Genomic DNA, 21,434 nt, shown 5'->3' on the forward strand with positions numbered 1-21,434 from the left:
TCTTCATTAAAGTCCCAAGATACAGTCCACATTCAGCATCCTTTCTTCCTCTGAAGGTCCTAGGTGGCAGTGCTCTCTGCAGTACCTGGCTTTGCCACACTGTGGTACCCAAGGCCTGTTTTATCCGTTGCTTCTAGTTAGTGTGAGCTCCGCCTGAGCTCATATGGTGTTAGGAAAGTCAAGGACAGCCAGGGCTGATATTAGGATGGGTTCTGCTGACTTTGAGCCTCTGTTTAAGACAAAAAAACAAAAGGGACTTTTCATCCACCTGTTTTTTAATTCCTTAGCTTGAAAAAACAAAAATATAAAAATAAAAACATTTCCAGAAAGTGTTGTGTTGATGATACATACTCACAACGCCTAAGATTGTCTTTGGCACCCATGAAAGTTTGGCTAACAAACTTTGGGCTGTTGTGAGGATGTTTAGTTAGTTCTAACACCTTCCTGAAAGGCTGGACAATCACAACTCTGACTCTAAGGTAGACAGAAGGAGCTAGCTCTTAGTAGATGCTTACTGTGTCCCAGGAACTCTGTCAAGCACCCTGCTTTCAAGTGTCCTTGCTGTTAGGAACCCTCAGTGTAGAAGTTAGGCCTGGTTCTTCCTCCCATGCTCCCAGATATAAGACTCAGAATATATATATATAATCTGACTAGATCATAGTTTACAATAACCCACTTATTTTAGCTTGTGCTTTGCCATGTAGCTGATTACCTGTGCTCAGGTACCAGGCATCCATCTTCTCAGGTCTTCCCCGGGGCCAATCTCCCGCCTAGCACTATATCCCAGAATTCTTTCTGCCTCCCGGATGTCCCACCTTCTATTCTACCCTTTCCTATAGTCCACAGGTTTTTTTAATTGACAGGTGCCACATCCATACAGACACAAGATATTCTCTACACCTCCCCTTCCCCAGTCTCTAAATGAGGAAATGAAGTTACAGACAACGTGTGCATATTTTCCAGGGCCACACAGACTGTAATATTCCGAATAAGATATTGAATAGATATTAACAGATTCCATTCTGTGGTCCTTACAAATTCTGAAACAATATGTTGTAACCTGTAAATGTCATACCTGTAAATGTTAAAACAAAGGTAAGGTGGCTTAGTGAACCCCCCACCCCCAAGATTATCAACTAGCAAACACCTAGATATAACTAACATTGTCTCTAAAGCCTCTGTATTTTTTTTTTTAAAAAAAAAATAGATCCCCCTGCTGCATGATCTAGGGTGAGGATCATAACTTCTTTGAAATATGTAAAACACTTGGCTTAGAATAAAAGTCCATAGTTCAATACAGAGTAACATATAAAACAGAATGCCACAGTCAGAAAAAAAATCATGAGAAGCAAGAACATATCTCTTCTTACTTGAGTCACACTGATGTCAAAGTCCCACCACTGATGAATCTTCATCTTACAGCTCTGTCGCCCATCCAACATAGTTTATTGAAGGGGAATATGGTAGTTTCCCATAGTCAGTCAGGATCCAGTCAACCGCACATCAAAATATAATGCAGTGTGTCTAATAAGATACTTTGGGAAATCTTTAAAAATTCACTTACCTTACTTTTATTATAACACAATGTTATCAGCATCCTATTTTATTAGTCACTATTGCTAATTTCTTGCTGTGACTAATATCACTTTTATCATCAAAATGTACAAACAGGATAAAACAAAACCGTGTGTCTGACACTTGTTACTACCATGTTTCAGGCACCCAGGCCTGTGGATAAGGATGACCGGTATAGCGTTACGTTTTAATCTCCTATTAATCAGGATTCATTTACTTATTCAACACTTATACCACATTATGCATTGACCACCCATTTCTTGCCACAGAGTATTGAACTAGGTTAGTTCTATGGAGGGGAATTGATAATACTGAAATCAAAACAGAAAAGCAAAATCCCAGAGAAGGTCTAGGGGGTCACAAACTTACTTTTTGTTTTTCAAACATTGGCTAAGGTTGTCACGGTTTAGTTCCCAGGAGCTGCCTATTGTGTTCTGGTCCCTGTGTACCCAGCTTCCCTTAATAAAATTAATGTTTAGAGAATTTAAGTGGAAAAGTTGAGATCACAGTAGTTTCATCTGGAAGACAGACTTTTAGAAACTTATAAAAAGGAAGGAGGCTGGGAAGGGGCAGGTTTTTGAGAGGAAGGTGAGCCTGTTGACAGACAGCTGGGAAGAACCAGAAGAAGGTGGCTCTTAAATACTTACTCCCCACTCTGGTGAAGCCTCTGATTTACTCACACCTCAGAGCAGGTGCGGAGCTTCCCCATAGTTGGCACCCAGGAAATGACTGGTGTTCAGGAAAACACAAAGTCATGGCAGCTTTTCACGTTCACTTGTTCATGCCACCCTTACCTCATCCTCTGGCAACTGCATCCTGGCAGACCACAGCCCTAAGTTCCTAACATGGAAGTGCATCTTTTTCATCTTCTGCCCCTCTAAGCCCCCCAGTGCTCTGTCATTAAATGTGTAGTCCCCAGCTGCGGAGATCGCTTGGTTTGTAAGGTGCTTGGCTTACAAGCTTGAAGACCCGAGTGCCCGCCCCAAACACACAAAAACCAGTTCGGTTGGTGAAGTGGAGAAAGATAGCCTAGCATCTGCATTCTGCAGCCTTGGTTCAGTTTCCGGTACCCATATTGCGGGCCTCTGAAGGCGCCAGCTCTCACATGTTCCATCCCCCACAGAGACACACACAGAGACACGCTTTTACACACAAAACTTTTATCTTTTTAGATAATTGTACATGTTGGCATGTGGCTATTATGTGTTTATAGTTTCAGCCTGAAAGTGGAGACAGAAGGTCCTCACCCATCCCTATCCCCATCCCATCTCAGCCCACAACCCCCAGGCTCTCTGGATATTCAGGCTAGTCTAATAAGCCAATGAAAAAAACGCTGTCTTGAAAAGCAAAAGGAACTATGTCCAAGTTTGACTTCTGGCCTCTGCCTGCAAGCAAATTTCACTGCCCCTACCCAAACATCCGCAGGAACATGCGAATTCACATCAATACCTACCCATAATCCACTTTCATATGGACACAATACATTTGCAAATAATTAACTCACTTAAATTTTTTAGAAAGTTAGAGCACACAGTTTTTAAAAGCTACTTTCCTAGGACTAAGTTTGGGGTTTTGGGTTTTTGTTTTTAATTTAAACATTAAGTTTAAAGAAGATTAAATTACGTGAATGAGATTTAATTTACTCAATAAATTTAAAAATAAGATTTGGTAGCTTTCAAATGTGCTCTCTAGCATCAATTGCTTTTTTTTTCTATATAATATGAAGTAAATATAAGACTGAGAAGTTTTGCTGATGGTTCAATAACAAAGAATAATAAACTGTGACTTACATTAACCACTACGTGATTTTTTTTCCCTTGTAGTCAATGGTTCTGTTTTCATAAGTAAATGACATGAGGTCTTTTGAGAAACTTCTGGCAAGCTTATGTGCAAAATTCTTACCTACTTAGAGTCATCCAGAAAATTCAGACATTTCCCTGACACCTACCTATGGCCATCTACCAAGCTCGCTAGGAACTCTGAGAATCTCAATTTGTGACCATTGGTCATTTGATGAAAAATTTTTGCCACTTAAGAAGTTTGATATGATGATGATGATGATGATGATGATGATGATGATGACGACAAGGTAGAAACCGTGTCAATTAACTGAAGTTCACTTGCCTCTCAGAACACACCTCAGAGCCCTGCTTGTGCCACACATGCAGGATTTGTACTGGGAGAGATACTTAACTGAGTGTAGTGAAATAGCCAAAGACAAAGTAAGCAGTTTGAGGGATACCATCCTCGTTATGTTCAGTATTAACTGTCAGTTAAAATATACATCAATTCTCTGAATCAAGTATATACCCAGATTTCCCAATTCATGATGAAATGATATGATATCCAAATAGATTAGCATCTGTTGCCTAAGTTAAAATAATTGTGTTCTGATTTGTATTTTCTCAACAGATTGGATTCTTCAAAAGGCCACTAAAGAAGAAAATGGAGAAATGAAATATTTTACAGAAGGAAAAAAAAAACCCAATAACAACTATTCAACGATCTATCCTCAGGTTTGCCTCAATCATGTGAGAAGAAATTCAGAAATATAGCCAAAGACATGGTCACATAACTCTATGTAATCCATTATCCATCTGGGATTGCCTTCTTAGAAAGATCAAGCGTGACCCAAAAAGGCTACCCAAAGATACAGTGTAGAAAGCAATGGGAAACAGTTTTAATAATTACTCATTTTTGCTGAGTAAGTGAAATGACAAAATGTTTCAAAGAAGAGTGGTCAGTATACGTACGTTTATGTGTTTACGTGCCACACGGAGTATCTTAAGGGATGCACAAAAAGAGCTTCGTGTTCAGTGAAGCAGTTACTCTCAGCACAATATAAATAAAGCCTTTCCCCTTGGTTACACCTTCAGAGTGACACTCAGCATTTGTAAATGACAACAAAGGAATGGGGTGAAAAAGCTCTCCCAATTCAAATGAGAAAAACTTTGCTTAGCGGAGCCCATATACAATATGGATTGAAAATAGAATTAAATCACGGGTGACACTCAGTGACTTCATGGGTTCCCTAGTTAGAAAGAGTATTTTCCAGCGTGGCTGGGAAATGGTGCGGTTGGGCTTCAAATTCTATGTAGAAGAGACAGTAAAGATGGAGTTGGTATTTAAAAATGCGTGCACTGAATCTATTAATTTAAACTTTTACAGAAAGTAAAACTGCTTAATGTATATTGAGCTCTAAAACACAAAACTCTTTTATAATATATATGTAAAGTTGAAGCAGTTTATGTAGCATAACAGTGATAATTCATGAAAGACCACACCATGTGTGTGACACCCAGAGGGTTTCTGAAATGAAATGTGAGCAGACATCGATGACCCAGTGAAGCTGATGTCACCTTGGCTAAGTAGTTACTTAATGCAAGGGCTTCTGGGATGTTTCATTAAGTAGGGGGCTTCTCAACTCTTTGGTATAAGGGGTCATGTAAAACCCCAAAATATGAGTGATTATTTTTAAATCTTTTCAACTTTCTAAACACATTTTATGTTATTATTGAAAAAGCAATTTCCCAGGCTAATGTTATATTTTACCAAGAACACGATGCTTCTGAACATGGTATATCAGTATTTAAATAGAAAGTCAGGTAATTTAAAGAATTTCTATTTTGAAAGCATACACTAACAGAGAGATGCAACTCATTTGTATGTACCTCTGTGTTCCTGAAGTAATCCCTAAGGCCCATGGACTCTGCTGTAACATAAGCTTCCAGATTGCTTCATTTCCAAGATAAATAACAATGAATGAATGTACAGTATCAACATGTGTGAACTACTGCTGTAAAATGTGCTGACCCTCCTGCCCCAAAGCCACCTCTCCACTTGATAGCTCACTGTAAGACCTGTCAATATCCAGAAAGAGCTGGACTCTGCTCTCCTCAAAAGTCAGCAAGCCAACAGAGAAGTGAAGTGCTATAGGTTTGATTTTTTTTAAAAAAATAAATGTATTTCTGAGAAATTATCTTAGGGCCCAGATTCAGCCAGCCTCTTGGCTTTCCACCCTTACATGTCAGATCCTAAGGGCTAAGGGATGGATGATGCTACAGTCATCCCTGGCTGGAAGAGAGGTGGACAGGAAGTCAGAAGAAAGATGTGTTCTCCATTCTCTCTCTTGCCAGCTTTGGAAGTCATACTCTCCTCCTGTTCTTCTTTTCCCAACAGAACTCAGATGGTTTTTGCTCATTTGCCATGGTGCCCAACTCCATACATACCCACCCAGCGCCCTACACTTAGCTCCATGCCTTTATGAATGAAATTCATCAGATGCGTGTAGATTCATCTTTGTTGTAAGGGTTGCCTGTCAATAAGACGTGTGCTTTTTTTTTTTTTTACTGTGAATGCCTACTTCACTGAACGGATCATTCATTCAGGTTTTCTAACCCAGTTTCCCATAATGACACTCCAAAGGGTTGGCCATGGCATCGTGCAGTATAATGCACTTCCGAGATGCAGCATCCTTCCTAAAAGATTTGCATCCTCTTGGGTCACTGTTCTCTGTCATTCTACGAAAGAAACAGGAGGGATTTAGGCCTTCAGCTACTGCTTTTACATATTCTACAATTCCTAACCTCACCCAAGGGTGAGCTTTTTAAAATCGAAGGAAGGGCTCAAGCTGATGCTGCTTTTTAAATTGTGACATACAAATTAATTGCATATAAAAGACTTTGAATGCAGACACAACTTCAAAATGAATACTCTGAGCTCACAGGGTACCACAACTTCCAATTGGACAGTGAGCCCCACACTCACTACCCAGAATCCAGAAACCACCACTACCCATTCACTCTGTACTGAAAGGAAAGCCAGAACCCATTGCAAAAGGCTACATGCAAGGCTGGGTGGAGCCCAGTGGTGTAGCCCAGACGCTGAGTGCACAGCGAACTCATGCAAGGCCCTAGGTTTGAGCTCAAGCACCACATAAGGTGAAGTGGCTGATCATGCCACCATGTCCCAAATGGAAGTACTCTGATACAACACGAACTAAAAAAAATAAATAAATAAATTTTCTTTGAAATCTTAGGCGCAAAAGCAATGACATTAAACTACAACACTGTCATCTTGTTTGCTAATGGGCTTCTTTCACCCTCATATTAAAACTGTACCTCGAATGTAAAAGTTCAGAGTAAGAGATTTAACCACAAACTTGAGGAGGATACAGAGGAGTTTCCCAAGCCCTAGGGCCCTAACACATCTGGCCTGGGTATTACAGGGCCCTTAACCTATGGAAATAGATCATTTAACATGACAAAGGGCCTGAGCTCAAGTTCAGAGCCTCCACTGTCCCCCCCACAGCCAAGGCTCAGTTCCCTCACCTCAGCCACACTTAAGAAGCATTTCTTGGTGAAATTTTACTGCACCAAAGATGTGCAAGGCTGAGGCCCACTTATCACTATTGGTCTTGAGAGCAGCTCTGTTTGTTTACATTGTCTGCCGTTTGCATACTGCAACCCCCACTCCCACCCCCACCCCATGTAATAAGTTGGAGACTTCCTTCTTTTCCACGATGCACAGCCTGCAGGACTTGGGTGGTAGACTCTAGTCTGTTTGCAGCCTTCCTTGTCATTCCTATTAGTCTTCTCTTTTCTTCCTCTGCCAGGAGATGCTCTGATCTGGGGCTTCCTCAGCAGGGTTGTCCCATGCCATACGCCCCCTTATGGGGATTAGGCTAGTGTCATGTTATATTCTGTGACCAAAGACTCAGAAATCCCTTACTTATCCCAGCATGGGAATCATGACTACAAAGCAGTGGCCAAGGACACTCAGCACTGTGACTATGTTTGGCATTTGGATTTTAAGGTACATACCTAAAGAAAGGAGAGTGTGGAGTTGAGAGGTTCTTAGACCACAGTGTGAGGCTGCATGTCTGATCTTTCATGTGTTTGACCTATGCCTATAAACGTAGAACAAAAATCTTAAAAGAAAACTTCCAAAAACATCAGAGTGAAAACCCACTGTGTTCGTGAGTAACTTCCAACAGTACCGTCTGTCCCCACACCTGTATTCTAAGAGGCAGAGAGAGGTGGAGTGAGAGAAGAGAGGAGAGGGGAGACATGAGTATTGCTCTTCTTCCTTTCCTTAGGGAAGCCACTGCATGTTGATTTAATGTAACGCGGTAACTTAAACTTTGATAAAAGCAAAAGAAATGATGGGGGTAGATGAGGACGTGAAACTACCTATTTTCTAATCCACAAAAACGGCCGAAGCTTCCTGAGATTACACGTGTCCCACCCACAGCACTCCCAAATGTACTTGTCACTGTGAGAGTAAAAGTTACTTAGAAACTACCCTAGGCTAAGTGTCTGGCCTTAACACACCCCAGCCTTATATGAAAACCATTGTCTGAAACAACAGTTTAGACAGTCTGCATTCTGGAGCCGGCCCACAAAGGAGATGCTGGTGGTCAGCCTTTCCATCTGAGAAGTCCGCTGCCCTCACTCAGGAAGCAGCAGGTTCCTGGCTGCAGGATTCGGAAACACTGGCATGGAGGGATGGTCTGCTGTGTGTTACTACTGTGAAGCTGTCCTGATTGTCAATAGGCAGTGTGCACTCCGTATCCATTTTATTAAAAAGAAGTATACTGCGTTTAGTTAACTACTGCCCTGAGCACCCATCCCACTTCAGGCACACAATTCCGCATCCCCTAAATGAAGGTATCACATTGCTCATTTTGCTAACTTACCTCAAACTCATCAAAGAAACAACGTAAGGATATGTGCATAGATTTTGTAGAAAATGATTAGGTAAAAATGCTCCTTGACATTCAAGAACAGAGAAGCACAACCTTTCCCAAAGAAATTCATAGGATTGGCTGCAAGGTGACAATCATCTAAGATGTATAATTAGAATTAGCTGAGTGTGTGACTTTCTTAAATGTGCTGTGTATGCCATATCCTGCACACTGTTCTGAGGTCAAAGATTTGATATTTTTGTATAATTCCATCTTGTCTTGTACATCCGCTGTGTGATTTACGTCAAGGTAAATGAGCATCCTGTTTTTATGTCTTAAATAAAAAAAAAATGACTCAAAGAAAAAAATGTGATTAAAGTTATTTTAATTACAGATTTTCTCCAAAATGCATGTGGCTTCTTCCAAAGTACCAACTGTTTTTTTTTTGTTTTTTGTTTTTTTGTTTGTTTGTTTGTTTTTTCTTTTAAAAAGCTCCATAGCAGCCTTTACTGTGGTTCAGTTCAAGGAAGAAACAAAAAGTGAATTAAGCTTGTCTGTAGTGTTTCCTGTATAAGACACAATGTGATTGTCTTGCAAACTTGAGACAAAAGCCACAGAATCTATATGGCTGCATGATTTCTCCTAATGGGATGTTTTAATAATAAATCTTTTGCTGTATAAAAGATTAGACCACTGAGAATATAAAAAGAGTCACAGTGTTTCCAACACAGTCTACACATATATCACTTCTGTGACCTTGAAATGTAGGGATTCTATCTCCACAGATGCAAGCAATTCTGGGGTAGACACCAGTCGCAACTGAACATCTTCCAATTCAATGCAGGACCTCCGTTATCTACCTGGAGGTAATGGCAGGTCCGTTCCCCCAAGACTGTCCCTGAATTAGATGCTAGTCACAACACCAGAGTTTTTAACCAGTGCTTCTAACCAAGCAGCTTTGAGTTGTGGTTCCCACAGTCTCCTCCTTACATTCAAGATGTTCACATTATATAAGAAGCATTCATATTCTCTAGCTTGCTATACAGGGTATCACACATGACACAGATGAAGACATACGGAGTGCTAGGTATGGGAGAAGACGTACACACGCAGCTTTCAAGCCTCTCCGGGCACTTTACCCCTCAAGAGCCTCCATTTGTCTAGCTTTCTGGACTTTGTCCTTTGGGAAATTACAGAGACTTCTCTGCATAGCATGATTACTAATTCGGAAGATTGGGAAACACAAAAGGGCTGCCCAGATGCTTTAGCATTCCTCCTTCCTTAGTATGCAGTATGACGTCTCTGGAGAGAGGATGCATAGAAATAATTTCTAGAGATATGTTTGCATTGTTTAAGAATAAGCACATGTTTTTAACTTTAAATTTTTGTCCTCAGACATACATGTGGTGTGTGTGTGTGTGTGTTTTTCTGGGTATGTAGGTATGTCCACGCACAACATACATGGGTGAGAGACCAGATGTCCACTTCAAATGTCTTCTATAACTCTATGGTTTTTTTGTGACACAGAGTCTCTTCGTGGACCTAGAGTTTACCAATCTGTCAAGACTAAGTGGCCAGGTAGCTCCAAGAATTTTCTTGTTTCTGCCTCCACAACTCTAGACTAACAGGCTCAAGGCCTCTGTTACCAGATCTATATGTCGATACTGTGGATACAAACTCAGCTTCTTGTGTTTACACAGCGAACTTTACTGACTAGGCACTCTTCCTAGCAAAGTGGAAAAATCGTTTAGGGTAGAAAATTTAAAACACAAAAATAGGTTATAAACAACCAACATGGAAGCATTAGAATTTCATACTTCACGTCTTTATTTTAAAGGTTTAAATATTATATTAAATTTTCTTTAGTATAAATAAATGGTATGTCAATACTTACCCTAGATACAGAAATGGCAATAATGTCACCTCCGTTCTTTCTCTGTGTGTCAATAACCACTTTATACTATACATATATATCTACTATTCTAGATTTCTCCATAACCACATCTTGAACACTTACTATCTACCTACTTCTTCAAGAAGTGGAGTAAAGAAGAGAGCAAACAATGCAAGACAAAAGATAACCTCACTTGAGACTCTAGCAAACACCATTCCACTTACGCAAAATCAACTGTTGTTATATTGGCAGTCTTAGTGAAAGAACTGTTGCCATAAAGAAAAGATTAGAACCATTGTGCTGGAAGTAACAAGAAGAAGGCAATGACAGAAACAAAGAAAAATAATGAGACAGGAGACATATAGAGAACAGCCAGTCACATGGCATGTGTGCTTCTGACCATATTAATAATTATAAAATGATGAGCGATCCAAACACCCAATATTAAAAGGCAGATATTTTCAGGCTGTTTAAAACAAAAGAGGGCACCCAGCAATACACTTTCTGAAGGAGCTGGAGTTCAGATGGAAAATAATTTGAATAGGGATGGTGGGCAAACTTTAAGAGAACTGGCGTGGATCTATCGACAGCAAATAGGGTAAACTTTAAAATGGGTTCAGTACCACTGAGACTGCTTGGTAAGCCCTCATCTCATTAAAATCTTAGATACTTGCTTGTGTGGACATTAATGTCTTACTGGTCCCATTAATACTTGGGAATAGAACTTTGATTAGAGCAGAGTTGATGGGACTAACCAATTCTGGACTATGATGTGTAGAAGGACCTGGAACCTTCACAACTGTGAAGGCAAATTGTAGGCCAAAGGTTTTGTCCTGGGTTTCATGTCCCCATCCCACCACTGGAAGGCTTGCCTGGCTATAGGAGATGGCTGGTTCAGGCTTTATATCCCCCATTGCTAGGCGTCTTAGCTAGGGTCACCCTCATAGATTCCTGGGAGTTCTACCTTGTCCCAGAGATGCCCTTCCCCCACCCGATTTCAGTTGTCTTTCCCTCTGTCCTCCCCAGACCTATCTCTCCTGTTCTCATCATCACCCCTGCCCCTCTCCATTCTCCTCCCCCAACCCACCTGATATTTATTCAAGTTCCTCTTTTCAGTGCCATTTATGAGTCCCCATCTCCCTTGAGCCCTCCTTGTTACTGAGCTTCTTTGGGTTTGTGGTTTGTAGCATGGTTATCCTGTACATTATGGCTACTATCCACTTATAAGTGAGAACATACCATGTTTGTCTTTTAAGGTCTAGGTTACCTCAGGATGACCTTTTCTAGTTACATCCATTTGCCTGCAAACTTCAGGATGTCATTGCTTTTTAATAGCTGAGTAATACTCCATTGTGCAAATGTACCACATTGTCTAGTCACTCTTTGGCTGAGGAACGTCTAGGTTGAGATAAAGATGGAGCAGAAACTGAGGGCATGGCCAAGCAATGACGGGTCTATCTTGAGACCCATGCCATGAGAGGGAGCCCAGCTTTGATACAGCTAATGCTAGTCTATCCTCGCAGACAGGAGCCTTCTCATAATTGTCATCAAAGAGGATTAACCCAGCAGCTGATGAAAACAGATGCAGAGACCCATAGCCAAACATTAGGCAAAGACAGGAGGAAGAATGGGGGCCAGAGGGGGTCAAGGACACTATAAGAAAACCCACAGAATCAACTAACCTTGGTCCATAGAAACTCATGGAGACCAGAGATCCTGATTGGGACTGACCTAGGGCTTCCACATATAGATAGTACAGCTGTGTAGCTTGGTCTTCATGTGGGATCAGAGACTGGTTCTGACACTATTGCCTGCCCTTGAGACTCTTTTCTCCTTCTGGAGAAACTCATTTATCCTCAGTAGTCTTGCTGCAACTTGATAAGCCAGGACTGGTTGCTATCCATGGGAGAGCTCCCCTTTTCTGAGGAAAAGCAGAGGACTGGATTTGGGGGAAGGAACGACTAGGAGGAGGGGAAAAAGGGGAAACTGCAGTTTTGATGGAAAAGTAACTAATTAATTTTTTAAAAGCAGGGCTAGTGTTTTGACTGAAAAGCGCTGGCTTGAAGTTATAAGAAGTAAAGTTTTTATCTCACGTTTGCGTTTTGATCTGCTACCTTCTCTTCTATGTGGTAGTATCATTCAACCAGGTACGTATGAAACAAAACCATTTCCATACCATAGCCTAGAATCACAGTCTGAACAGAAGTGCCTCGACCTCATAGATAAAGAAGAGTATCTGAGTTGACCATCATACTGTTAAAAGTAGAGTAGAGCCAAGGTCGCCATGACAGGGGCTTCAACCATCTTAGGCAAAAACTGCAGGGCTCATTAGTTATACTTACTGAGTCTCTCTTACTTTGTGGATGTGTCTTACCTTGAAGCTGACAGAAGGGCGCACTGCAGCCCTGCCTCATCCTCACCTTACCTTATGTGCAGTGGTGACAGCAAGAGTCCACAGATACCTTATAGGTTGAATGGAGCAGGAAGTGATAAGAAAAGGCTATGTCTTACTGCATGGAGTCCTCCTGCCTCTGGACTATAACCTGTGCCACTCTGGTGCTCTCTCTTTCTGAAGCTGGCATTGTCAAAAATGAGAGCCAGCGCCAGATCTCCCCAGGAAATATTGATTGACTTGCCTTTGATGATACTGTCGGGCAGGCATCCTCGGACAGAAATAATGCAGGAAGGGGGTGTGGCCTCAGACCTCTAGAGGTTACTTAGCTCTCCCGGCAGGCATTTGTTTTGTTTCAATATTGTTTCCACTGATGATAAAAAGGAACATTCATTCTCTTTTATCAGTTTCTACTCAAGGCAGGAAAATATGCTTAGATTGATTGAAAATGCCTTTTAAGTAAGTGATTAAATATGAAGAATGAGTCTCTCTTCTTTCCTTTCCTAGACACCGTGGCATTAAAATATCAGCGTTTCCTTCCTTAAACTGACTCCTCAAGCCCCACCACAGCTCCTTACCCAGATGGCTTTCCCGAAGCCCAGACTTATCTTTTTTTTTTTCTGTAGATTTATATTTTCCCCTTAAATTGAATTTCTCAAATTGGGAACCTGGGTTTGCAAACCAAAATGTATTCTTTTCAATTCCAAAGTTCTTTGGGTTTAGAAAACGTGCATCCCTGTGCACAGTCCATCACCTCAGGAAGTTTGCAGTTTCCCCCTCCTCTCCGGGCTGCTCAACTCATGTGAGTTCTGTGTCTTCAGCTTTGCCCCTTAAAACATGCCGTGCTAAAGAGCTCATGTGGTTTGCAACTTTTGGGTGTCTGCCATTTACATTTAACATAGTGTGTTTGCAATTCATCCTGTGCCTATATTTTTCAATTGCTCATTCGCTTTTGTTGCTAAGTAGTATTTCACTTCATAGATATATTTTATTTTCCTATCTTCAATACTTGTGTGTATAATGGATGAAAAGAGACTTCTTACAGATTTGGAAAATTGTGGGCTTTTCATCTTGTATCTTCCATGAAACAGTATGGTCCTAGAGAGAGCTGAGCCTAGGACTGAACATACTTACAGGTCTTTAACTGCCCAGGCAGAAATCCCCTCAGATGCTATATGCTATATAACGGCTTACTGCATTTACATGGCTGTTTTCCAAATAAAGGAGTTTTCAAAAGAATAATAGGGATTTTTGTATCTCCTAGTCTAACTTGGCTCCGTAATGTAATGGGAAGTGAATGGGACTTGGAGACTCGGCCTGAGTCCTTGCCCCGTCATTTATAGGTTGCTCTCGTGCTTGGACCTGTTGCTGGAATCCATCTCTCCTACACCGAGCTTCCTTACTCACACAATGGAACTTGTAATGCTTGGCTCAGAAAGTCATGATGAAAAGCCGAAATAAAGTGAGTTTAAAATAGTAACAGACAGATATGTCAGTCTCCAAGTCACGTACGTCTCTCAGTGCCCCATCCTCAACTCCATTCAGATTAGGCAATTCAGTATATATAAGGCAATTCAGTATATATATATATATATATATATATATGTGTGTGTGTGTGTGTGTGTGTGTGTGTGTGTATTTCACATATATATACACACACATATATATCCCTTATATATACTGAATTATATATATGTGTGTGTATATATATAAAATAAATAATATTATATATATATACATATATATACACATATATATTGTACATGGGGGCATGCACATTTCATATGTGAACATCACAGGACAACTAACGGATTTGCTTCTTTCCTTCATTTGTGGGTAGGGATCAAACTCATATTATTAGCTCTAGCAGCAGACATTTTTATCCCTTGATCCAACTTGCTAGCCCAGGCTATGGTTTTCTTTTAATTCTATAATAGTTATAATAAAAATAATATTTTTTCCTTTGGATTCTAGTAACCCGTGTTATAGAAACAAACCATAGCATAATAGCTATCACTGCAGTAAGAGTTAATGACTATTGCTAGTTTTAGTCAAAAATAGGCACATTTTCTTTTAGTCACAATTTATAGTAAACACGTCTATATTTATAATTGCATAGAAACAACAAACTGTCATGTAGGTTCAAACTAAACTGTACTTTAGCACATAGACGAAATTAGCTAACCTGACTTTGGCATTGGTACTAGTTAAAGTTACCTATCTTTATCTCTGCCATCATGTTCATGTCTGCAACTCACAACCAAATACGCCCTATGACAGAAGTGCTGTCGCTCTTTTGATGAAAATGTAAGAGTTGCAGATCAGAAAACCCTAATTTGAAAAAATGGTCATGAAAATAAACTCTGAGCAAAAGTAAAAGGCAAACGATACGCAAACATATATTGTGGTCCACGCTCGCCCGCTGCTGGACTCGGCCTTTGGGGGAGGCGAAACATGGGGAGCTCTTGACTGCATCAGGTTCTGGGCTTTAGGGAAGCACAGAGACACCAGACACCGCTCTGAGGTGAGAAGATGCAGTCTAAGATGTGGAGCCCTCAAGGAGGCAGGGACAGGGTGCTCCCAAACTCCTGGACATCCGAGCGACGCTGAATCCTTGGCGTTGGGAGCCGAGTCGGAGGATTCCGGGATGAGGATGGCAACTAGCCTGGGGCCAGGAGAAATGTGAACTGTGGCTTAGCTCATCAGTGATGAAGGTTGTTCAGAAGCGCAGAGAGGCATTCTACAGATTTAGGCTAAGGCTTTGTAGTCATAGGTCTTCTTAATCCTCCCCGTGGCGATTCTCGATGAGAGAGACAGTCCTCAGTTCCAAACTGTTTATTGGCTGTTCATTGTGGAAAATGGACGCATATCAACTTCTCAGGGTGGACCAGAGATTAAATACCTTTTGTGGGAAGGAATGTCTGGGAAGGGAAGCTTGTTAGCTAAACCCTCAGGGCCTCTAGGTACCTTGTTGACATGGAGAACTCTGTTTTGGACGATGTGACTAACAGGAGTGTGGCATGCATTCCAAGCCAGGAAGCTGACAGAGAACAGGGAGCCACCTACCATCTAAGGTGAACACCCAGGTGCCGGGGACTCAGACCCACTCTAACTTACCAAGTTTCCTGACAAGGTCTACTATCCTACAATATATAACAGCGTTGGATATGCAATCATATATAATAGTCAGTAGGCTTGGGTAAGGCTTGGAGTCTCAGCTAGAGGCATGCTATAGGTCCAGGGTACTATGAGAACAAGATTTCTGTGGTTCAGCTCCCCACTAAGAGCTAGACAGACCCTTGCTTCTGAGGTTCTGCTGCCTATTAGGATGTGTGTCACGTACCCAAATTGGCTGCAATGATGTTCTTGTTTTTTGTCTCTTATTACTACCATTATGCTCCAAATCATCAAGCCAGACTGTGTGGCATGGCGTTCCTGTCACTGTTTACTTCTGCTCTTTCAATCAATCACTGGACTATGCTTGCAATCTCTCACTTGGAGTCCGTCCCTCCTCTGACTCATGATGTAGTAATATGTGAGACTGCGTGAGGAAAGCACCTACGTCGTACGTCATATCCTGGCCAAAGTGCAGAACTACACTGTAACTGTCTCTAACTGATTCTACCATTGTTACCAATTTCCTTTTGTTTGCTTGTCTTTTTCTCTTGCAATATTTACTCTGTGAGTCGGCCCTTTTTCTCTCTTATGATTTAGAGCTTATATCCTGTTTACTCAAACTAGTCCCACTTCTTGAAGATTTCTTGTTCACTGAGTCATTATTTCACACTCTAAGCCTTCCCTGAGTGATTCACAGCTCAGATAGAGCATGGTCTCAATAGCCATGCAGACTGTCTGAACCCTCCAGCTACCTTGCTTCCTGTGAATGCCTCTGCTATTACATACGCCAATGCACCTGAACACACATGCCTCCCACCTCGACATTACATAGTTATGTATGAGTCTTTTAAAACATTTAATATTATTTACTTGACGCAAATAATGTAATACCAAAATATGTAATACCAAAATGAGTCAGACTGTGCAAATTAAGCAAGAACGATTACTGTGTATTTACTACAGCTCAATGCATTCAGTGCAATGAACGAACATCCAGATACAGTTTCTTTAGACTAGTTATGAATCCTTATAAAAATAGTCATATGAAAGGTGGCTTGTACTATTTGGTGAGTGTGTGTGTGTGTGTGTGTGTGTGTGACAAGTGTGACCTGTGGAGGTCAGAGAACAACCTTGGGTGTCCCCCATCTTGCTTGAGGCAGGGACTCGTTGTTATTGCCCCTCTGCTTTATATGCCAGGTTCGCTGGTCCGCAGACTCCAGACCATGGATATGGATAGAGAGCTCCCACACTCTAATGGCGGAAACCCCCACAGGTCACACTTGTCACACACACACACACACACACTCACAAATAGTACAAGTCACCTTTCATACTATTATTTTTATAAAGATTCATAACAAGTCTAAAGAAACTGTATCTGGATGTTCTTTCATTGCACTGAATATCACAAGGAGACGGAGCTTCCACATTCTTTCTCATATGCAGAATAATTTCCGATATGATAGAAGTTCTCCAAAGGAACTATTTGGTAATGAGATGCCAAGGGCACTGCCAACAGCTATTGAATGCAACCAGTATTGGTTCTGACTACAGGACTTAGCCTGTTGATTTGTACATGATAGATGTTAACTAAATACATATGTGAACAATTAATTATAGCGTTACTCCCTATCTGAATCCAAGTGAATCACTGTGGAAACAACAGCATGTGGGAGAGATGACAGCCTACAAGAAAATTACAAAGGAAACCTGGAGGAAAGTGTAAGTGAGGCAGAGGAGCAGCAACCTTTCCATATGGCAGAGTGGGCCCCAGAAGCAGGAAAGACGTAGAAGGTGATTAAGACTGAGATGTGGGTCTCTGCATCTTTCCATGAGCTGCTGAATGAGGCATCTTGGAAGACAGTTATGCTAGGCTCCTGTCTGTAAGCATAGAGTATCATTAATAGTGTCAGGGCTCTAATGTTGACTCTCTCCTATGCGGTGGATCTTAGGTTGGGCCAGTCATTGGTTGGCCATTCCCTCCATCTCTGTCCCATCTTTATCCCTGCACATCTTGTAGGCAGGACGAATTTGGGCTTCCCCTTCTCTGAAGAGAAAGGGAGGGGGTAATTGGGGAAAAGGGATGCAAAGGATAGGATTGGGAAGAGAGGAGGGATAGAGGCTGCAGTTGTGATATAAAGTGAATTAGTAATAATAATCTTTAAAAAAAAAACTGAGTCTGAGATTGTGACTCCCCAGAATTTGAAATTCCTCCCAGCATCAGAGTTCTTTTGATGTGTTAACAAATCTCACTGGCCTGTCAATCAAATAAATGTTAATAGAATTATTGACTCTGTTTGATTTTTTTTTAATGTTAAACATTTGAAATGTGTGCCCATCAGAAAGGAAAGACTCCCATCTAAAAGGTAAAATCACAATTACTTCAAACAAAATAGGAGTCAGTGTCCCTCATGAAATGTGTTTAAAGTTCATTGGTAAAATGGCTAAGAAAGGATTCTTGAGGTTGTTGATTAAAATTCGGTGGGAGAGGATACACCTTATCCTGTAGAGACTTGAGGAAGGGCATCCTCTCAGAGTCAAAGGGGAGGGTATGCGGGGAAGAAGAGAGGGGCGACATTTGGGATGTAAATTAATAAAATAATTAATTAATTAAAAAGAATAACCCTGTATTTCAAAGAACTGAAAATAATTTTGAAATATTAGTATGAATGAGAATTCCTGGAAAGGAGGCTGTATCTGCCAAGGCTTATTGACTGATTAGAACTGTAGCAATATAGGAATGTTGGACTGTTATAGATCCAGAGCCTGATTATTTTATCTGGGATAATTTTAGCCCCTCAAATAGCCAACCCTTGTGCACATCTGTATAGGAGTTAACATCTTATAACTAATAAATAAAAACCTTGTGTTAGTATATTGACTTTAACAGACCACTAGCTTCCACTAATCCTAAAGCTAAGAATGTCATCTTAGAGCATCTTAGCCTTATGGACGAGATTTCTCCCTCTTCCTGGAACCACCTCTCTTATATTTTCACCAATATATTTGAAAATTGCCTTGACTGACATCTTGTCCATTCCATTGCTATAAAAACTTCATGAATCTGCTCCCATGCTAAAACATGGACCCGGAGATGACTTAGAGTTATGACTGGCCCTGGCCGGTCACATTTGGTTCCAGAATAGACCATCATTTATTCCCTTTGGAACAACAACAAACTACCTGGTAGATAAAAGATGGTTTACTCTCCACACAGTCCTTAAAGGGGAAAAACATCATCTTAAGTATTTTTAGGAGAGTGCTAAACCAAAAAAGACATCTTATTGAATTAAAATAGATCTTACTGTTTTGTTTTTTTTTTTTTTGTTTTTTTTTTTAAGCTGAGAAAGGCTATGAAAAACCAAAGGTTTTTCCAAGTTGAAGCTAGAAGACAGAGAGAATGATTGAATAAGGAGGAAGTCATCCTACAGAGAAGGGAACAGAGAAGCCAGTGAGACAAAGCTGGGAGCTCACACAGTTCTTATGAGTTCCACAGAAAACGCTGTGTTCCTGCTTTTCTATCTCAATCAGGCTGTCTGAGACAGCTTATGTCTGGAGTCTCTTTGGATACTTTCAAGTAGCTATGTTTTGGTTGACACTAATTTTAAGTATAATGAACTTTCCCCTTCTTGAATAGCAACTGATCTGGCACTGAGATCAAAATTTCCAAAAAGAAAGCAGAATAGCCGGGAGACACAAACCCCCTTGATCATATAGCAGGTATCCGGAAAAATAAAAAAAAGTCAACAATGTAAAGTGTGCATGAGCCATTTTCTCCTTTCCTTGGGCTCTTTATTCTTTTAGCCATTAGCATCTTCCTATTCTTTTAACAAATCAAAGCATTAGTCATTAGTTGAGCAAATGTATTTGTCTGTTAATAAAACAAATATTTATTGGCCATGAATTCAGTGTCAGGCTCTGTCTTAGGGACTATGAATGAAAGAAGTTAATGACCCTCGTTCACTATATTTAGAGATTTCCCATAGGAGGGTGAAATTTGTGCTGCTGATAATGTAACATAATGAATAGAAAGCTGTTCAAACAAGTTCATGAGAAAGCTTACGAGGATACAGGCACATTTCATGGATCTCCCACATAGCTGAAAAAAAAAAAAAAAAAAAGGAAATAGATAACATAGAACTCAGCCGAGCAGTGGTGGCGCATGCCTTTAATCCCAGCACTTGGGAGGCAGAGGCAGGCGGATTTCTGAGTTCGAGGCCAGCCTGGTCTACAAAGTGAGTTCCAGGATAGCCAGAGCGATACAGAGAACCCTTGTCTCCAAACAAACAAACAAAAAAAAAAAAAAAAAAAAAAAGGAAAAAAGAAAAGAAAGAAAGAAAAAATAGAACTCAGACTCTGATCTATCTTTCTCTCAAAAGAACCTAGACTAGCCAATATTCAAGAAAGAAGTACTGGAGGAAATGGGGGTGACTGATATAAATATAGTACACATATATGGAATTTAAAATAAACTTAATTTTAAGTTTCTATGACGAGGGCTGAAAGACGCAGTAATGTATAGGTATAAAGAGAAGAACTTAAATGACGGTTTATTTCTATGTCCATTAACAAATGTTGTTAGGGTCCCTCAGGGTCTAAGATCTATCCAGTCATGCTTTAGATTTTTATTTTCTGTTTTTCTCCTGATCCGTGTTCTTTCTTGTTAACCAGGCTTCAGATCCAATCAGAATGATTGGTCACTCCCATCACATCCATACCATCCATACACTGGTGGACATATCTCACCAGGCCAGTCACTACTGTATCTCCCAGTATTCACAGTTGGGTAAGACTGCTAATAAACTTCTCCCTCCTTCACCCCCTGCTCCTGGCAACATTCATAGAACCTTCTAGCATGGTGAAAGGTTGCCAGCAGGAGTAAATCTTCCAGGTCAATACCAGCTTGATAACTTCATATTCTGTGACTCAGGTATGTGGTGTTTCCAGCAATAGGGTATTACCACCAAGTTCTAGAAGATAAGCAAAAAGAATAGCAATAGCAGGTAATGTTTGCAAGTGTCTACAGCATCCCACTGAACAACAACTCAAATAATTACAAGTGTTTCAATTGGTAGCTGATAAGGTATGAGAAAGCATTATTCCCTCATTATAGGATACCTCCATTCAAGTCTCATTTATAACTTATATGTATGTATTTTAGTAAGCTTCTACAGTAGCTTTCCACATGGCATTTTCCACAGCATTTAGCATTAGTTATCCTCAAGGCAGTATTCCCTCCTCTATCTGCCCTCCCATCTTGAATGCCCGTGAACCCTTCCAGTTTCATTATTTCCCCCTTTCTTTTTCATACAACCTACATTCTGTTTCTTTTTCCCTGAAACACTCTCCCACAGTTTCCTGCCTTGCTTGCCTGGACACTCGAATGGAAGCACACATATCTAAAGATTCAAAGCAAACACACACATATGAGAGAGAGCATCGACCATTTGTCTTTCGGGGTCTGGGTTACTTTGCTGAAAACTGAATTCTCAGCTTTTTCCATTTACCTGCAAGTTTTGTAATTTGATTTATTCTTACTGACAGCTAACTAATATTCCGTTGTGTAATGAAGCACATCTTCATTACTCATTTTTCATTTATGGACATCCAGGTTGTTGGGATTCCCTGGCTATTATGAATAGAGCAGCAATGAACATTGATGATCAAGTAACTCTGTAGTGGGACATAGAATCTTTTGGAACTAGGCCCAGGAGTGGTCTGGATAGATCCCATGATAGATCTAATTCTGACTTTTTATGGAGCTTCCATGC

General features: G+C 40.6%; 1 protein-coding gene across 2 annotated transcripts in view; it reads left to right on the top strand.

Annotated features, from left to right (window-relative positions):
• Itga1 (integrin subunit alpha 1) overlaps positions 1 to 4,200 on the top strand; it is a 134,009-nt gene extending 129,809 nt beyond the window's left edge. The window contains exon 29 of one of the 2 annotated variants that reach the window (XM_034523339.2): positions 3,988 to 4,200. In XM_034523339.2, coding sequence (XP_034379230.1) covers positions 3,988 to 4,032 — 45 coding nt within the window. In that variant the 3' untranslated portion in view covers positions 4,033 to 4,200. The remainder of the gene's footprint in view (positions 1 to 3,987) is intronic. The other variant, XM_076916195.1, reaches the window with a different exon arrangement.
• The last annotated feature ends 17,234 nt before the right edge of the window (positions 4,201 to 21,434 follow it).

This window comes from Arvicanthis niloticus, chromosome 19 (genome assembly GCF_011762505.2).
Source record: "Arvicanthis niloticus isolate mArvNil1 chromosome 19, mArvNil1.pat.X, whole genome shotgun sequence".
Classification (NCBI taxonomy): domain Eukaryota; kingdom Metazoa; phylum Chordata; class Mammalia; order Rodentia; family Muridae; genus Arvicanthis; species Arvicanthis niloticus.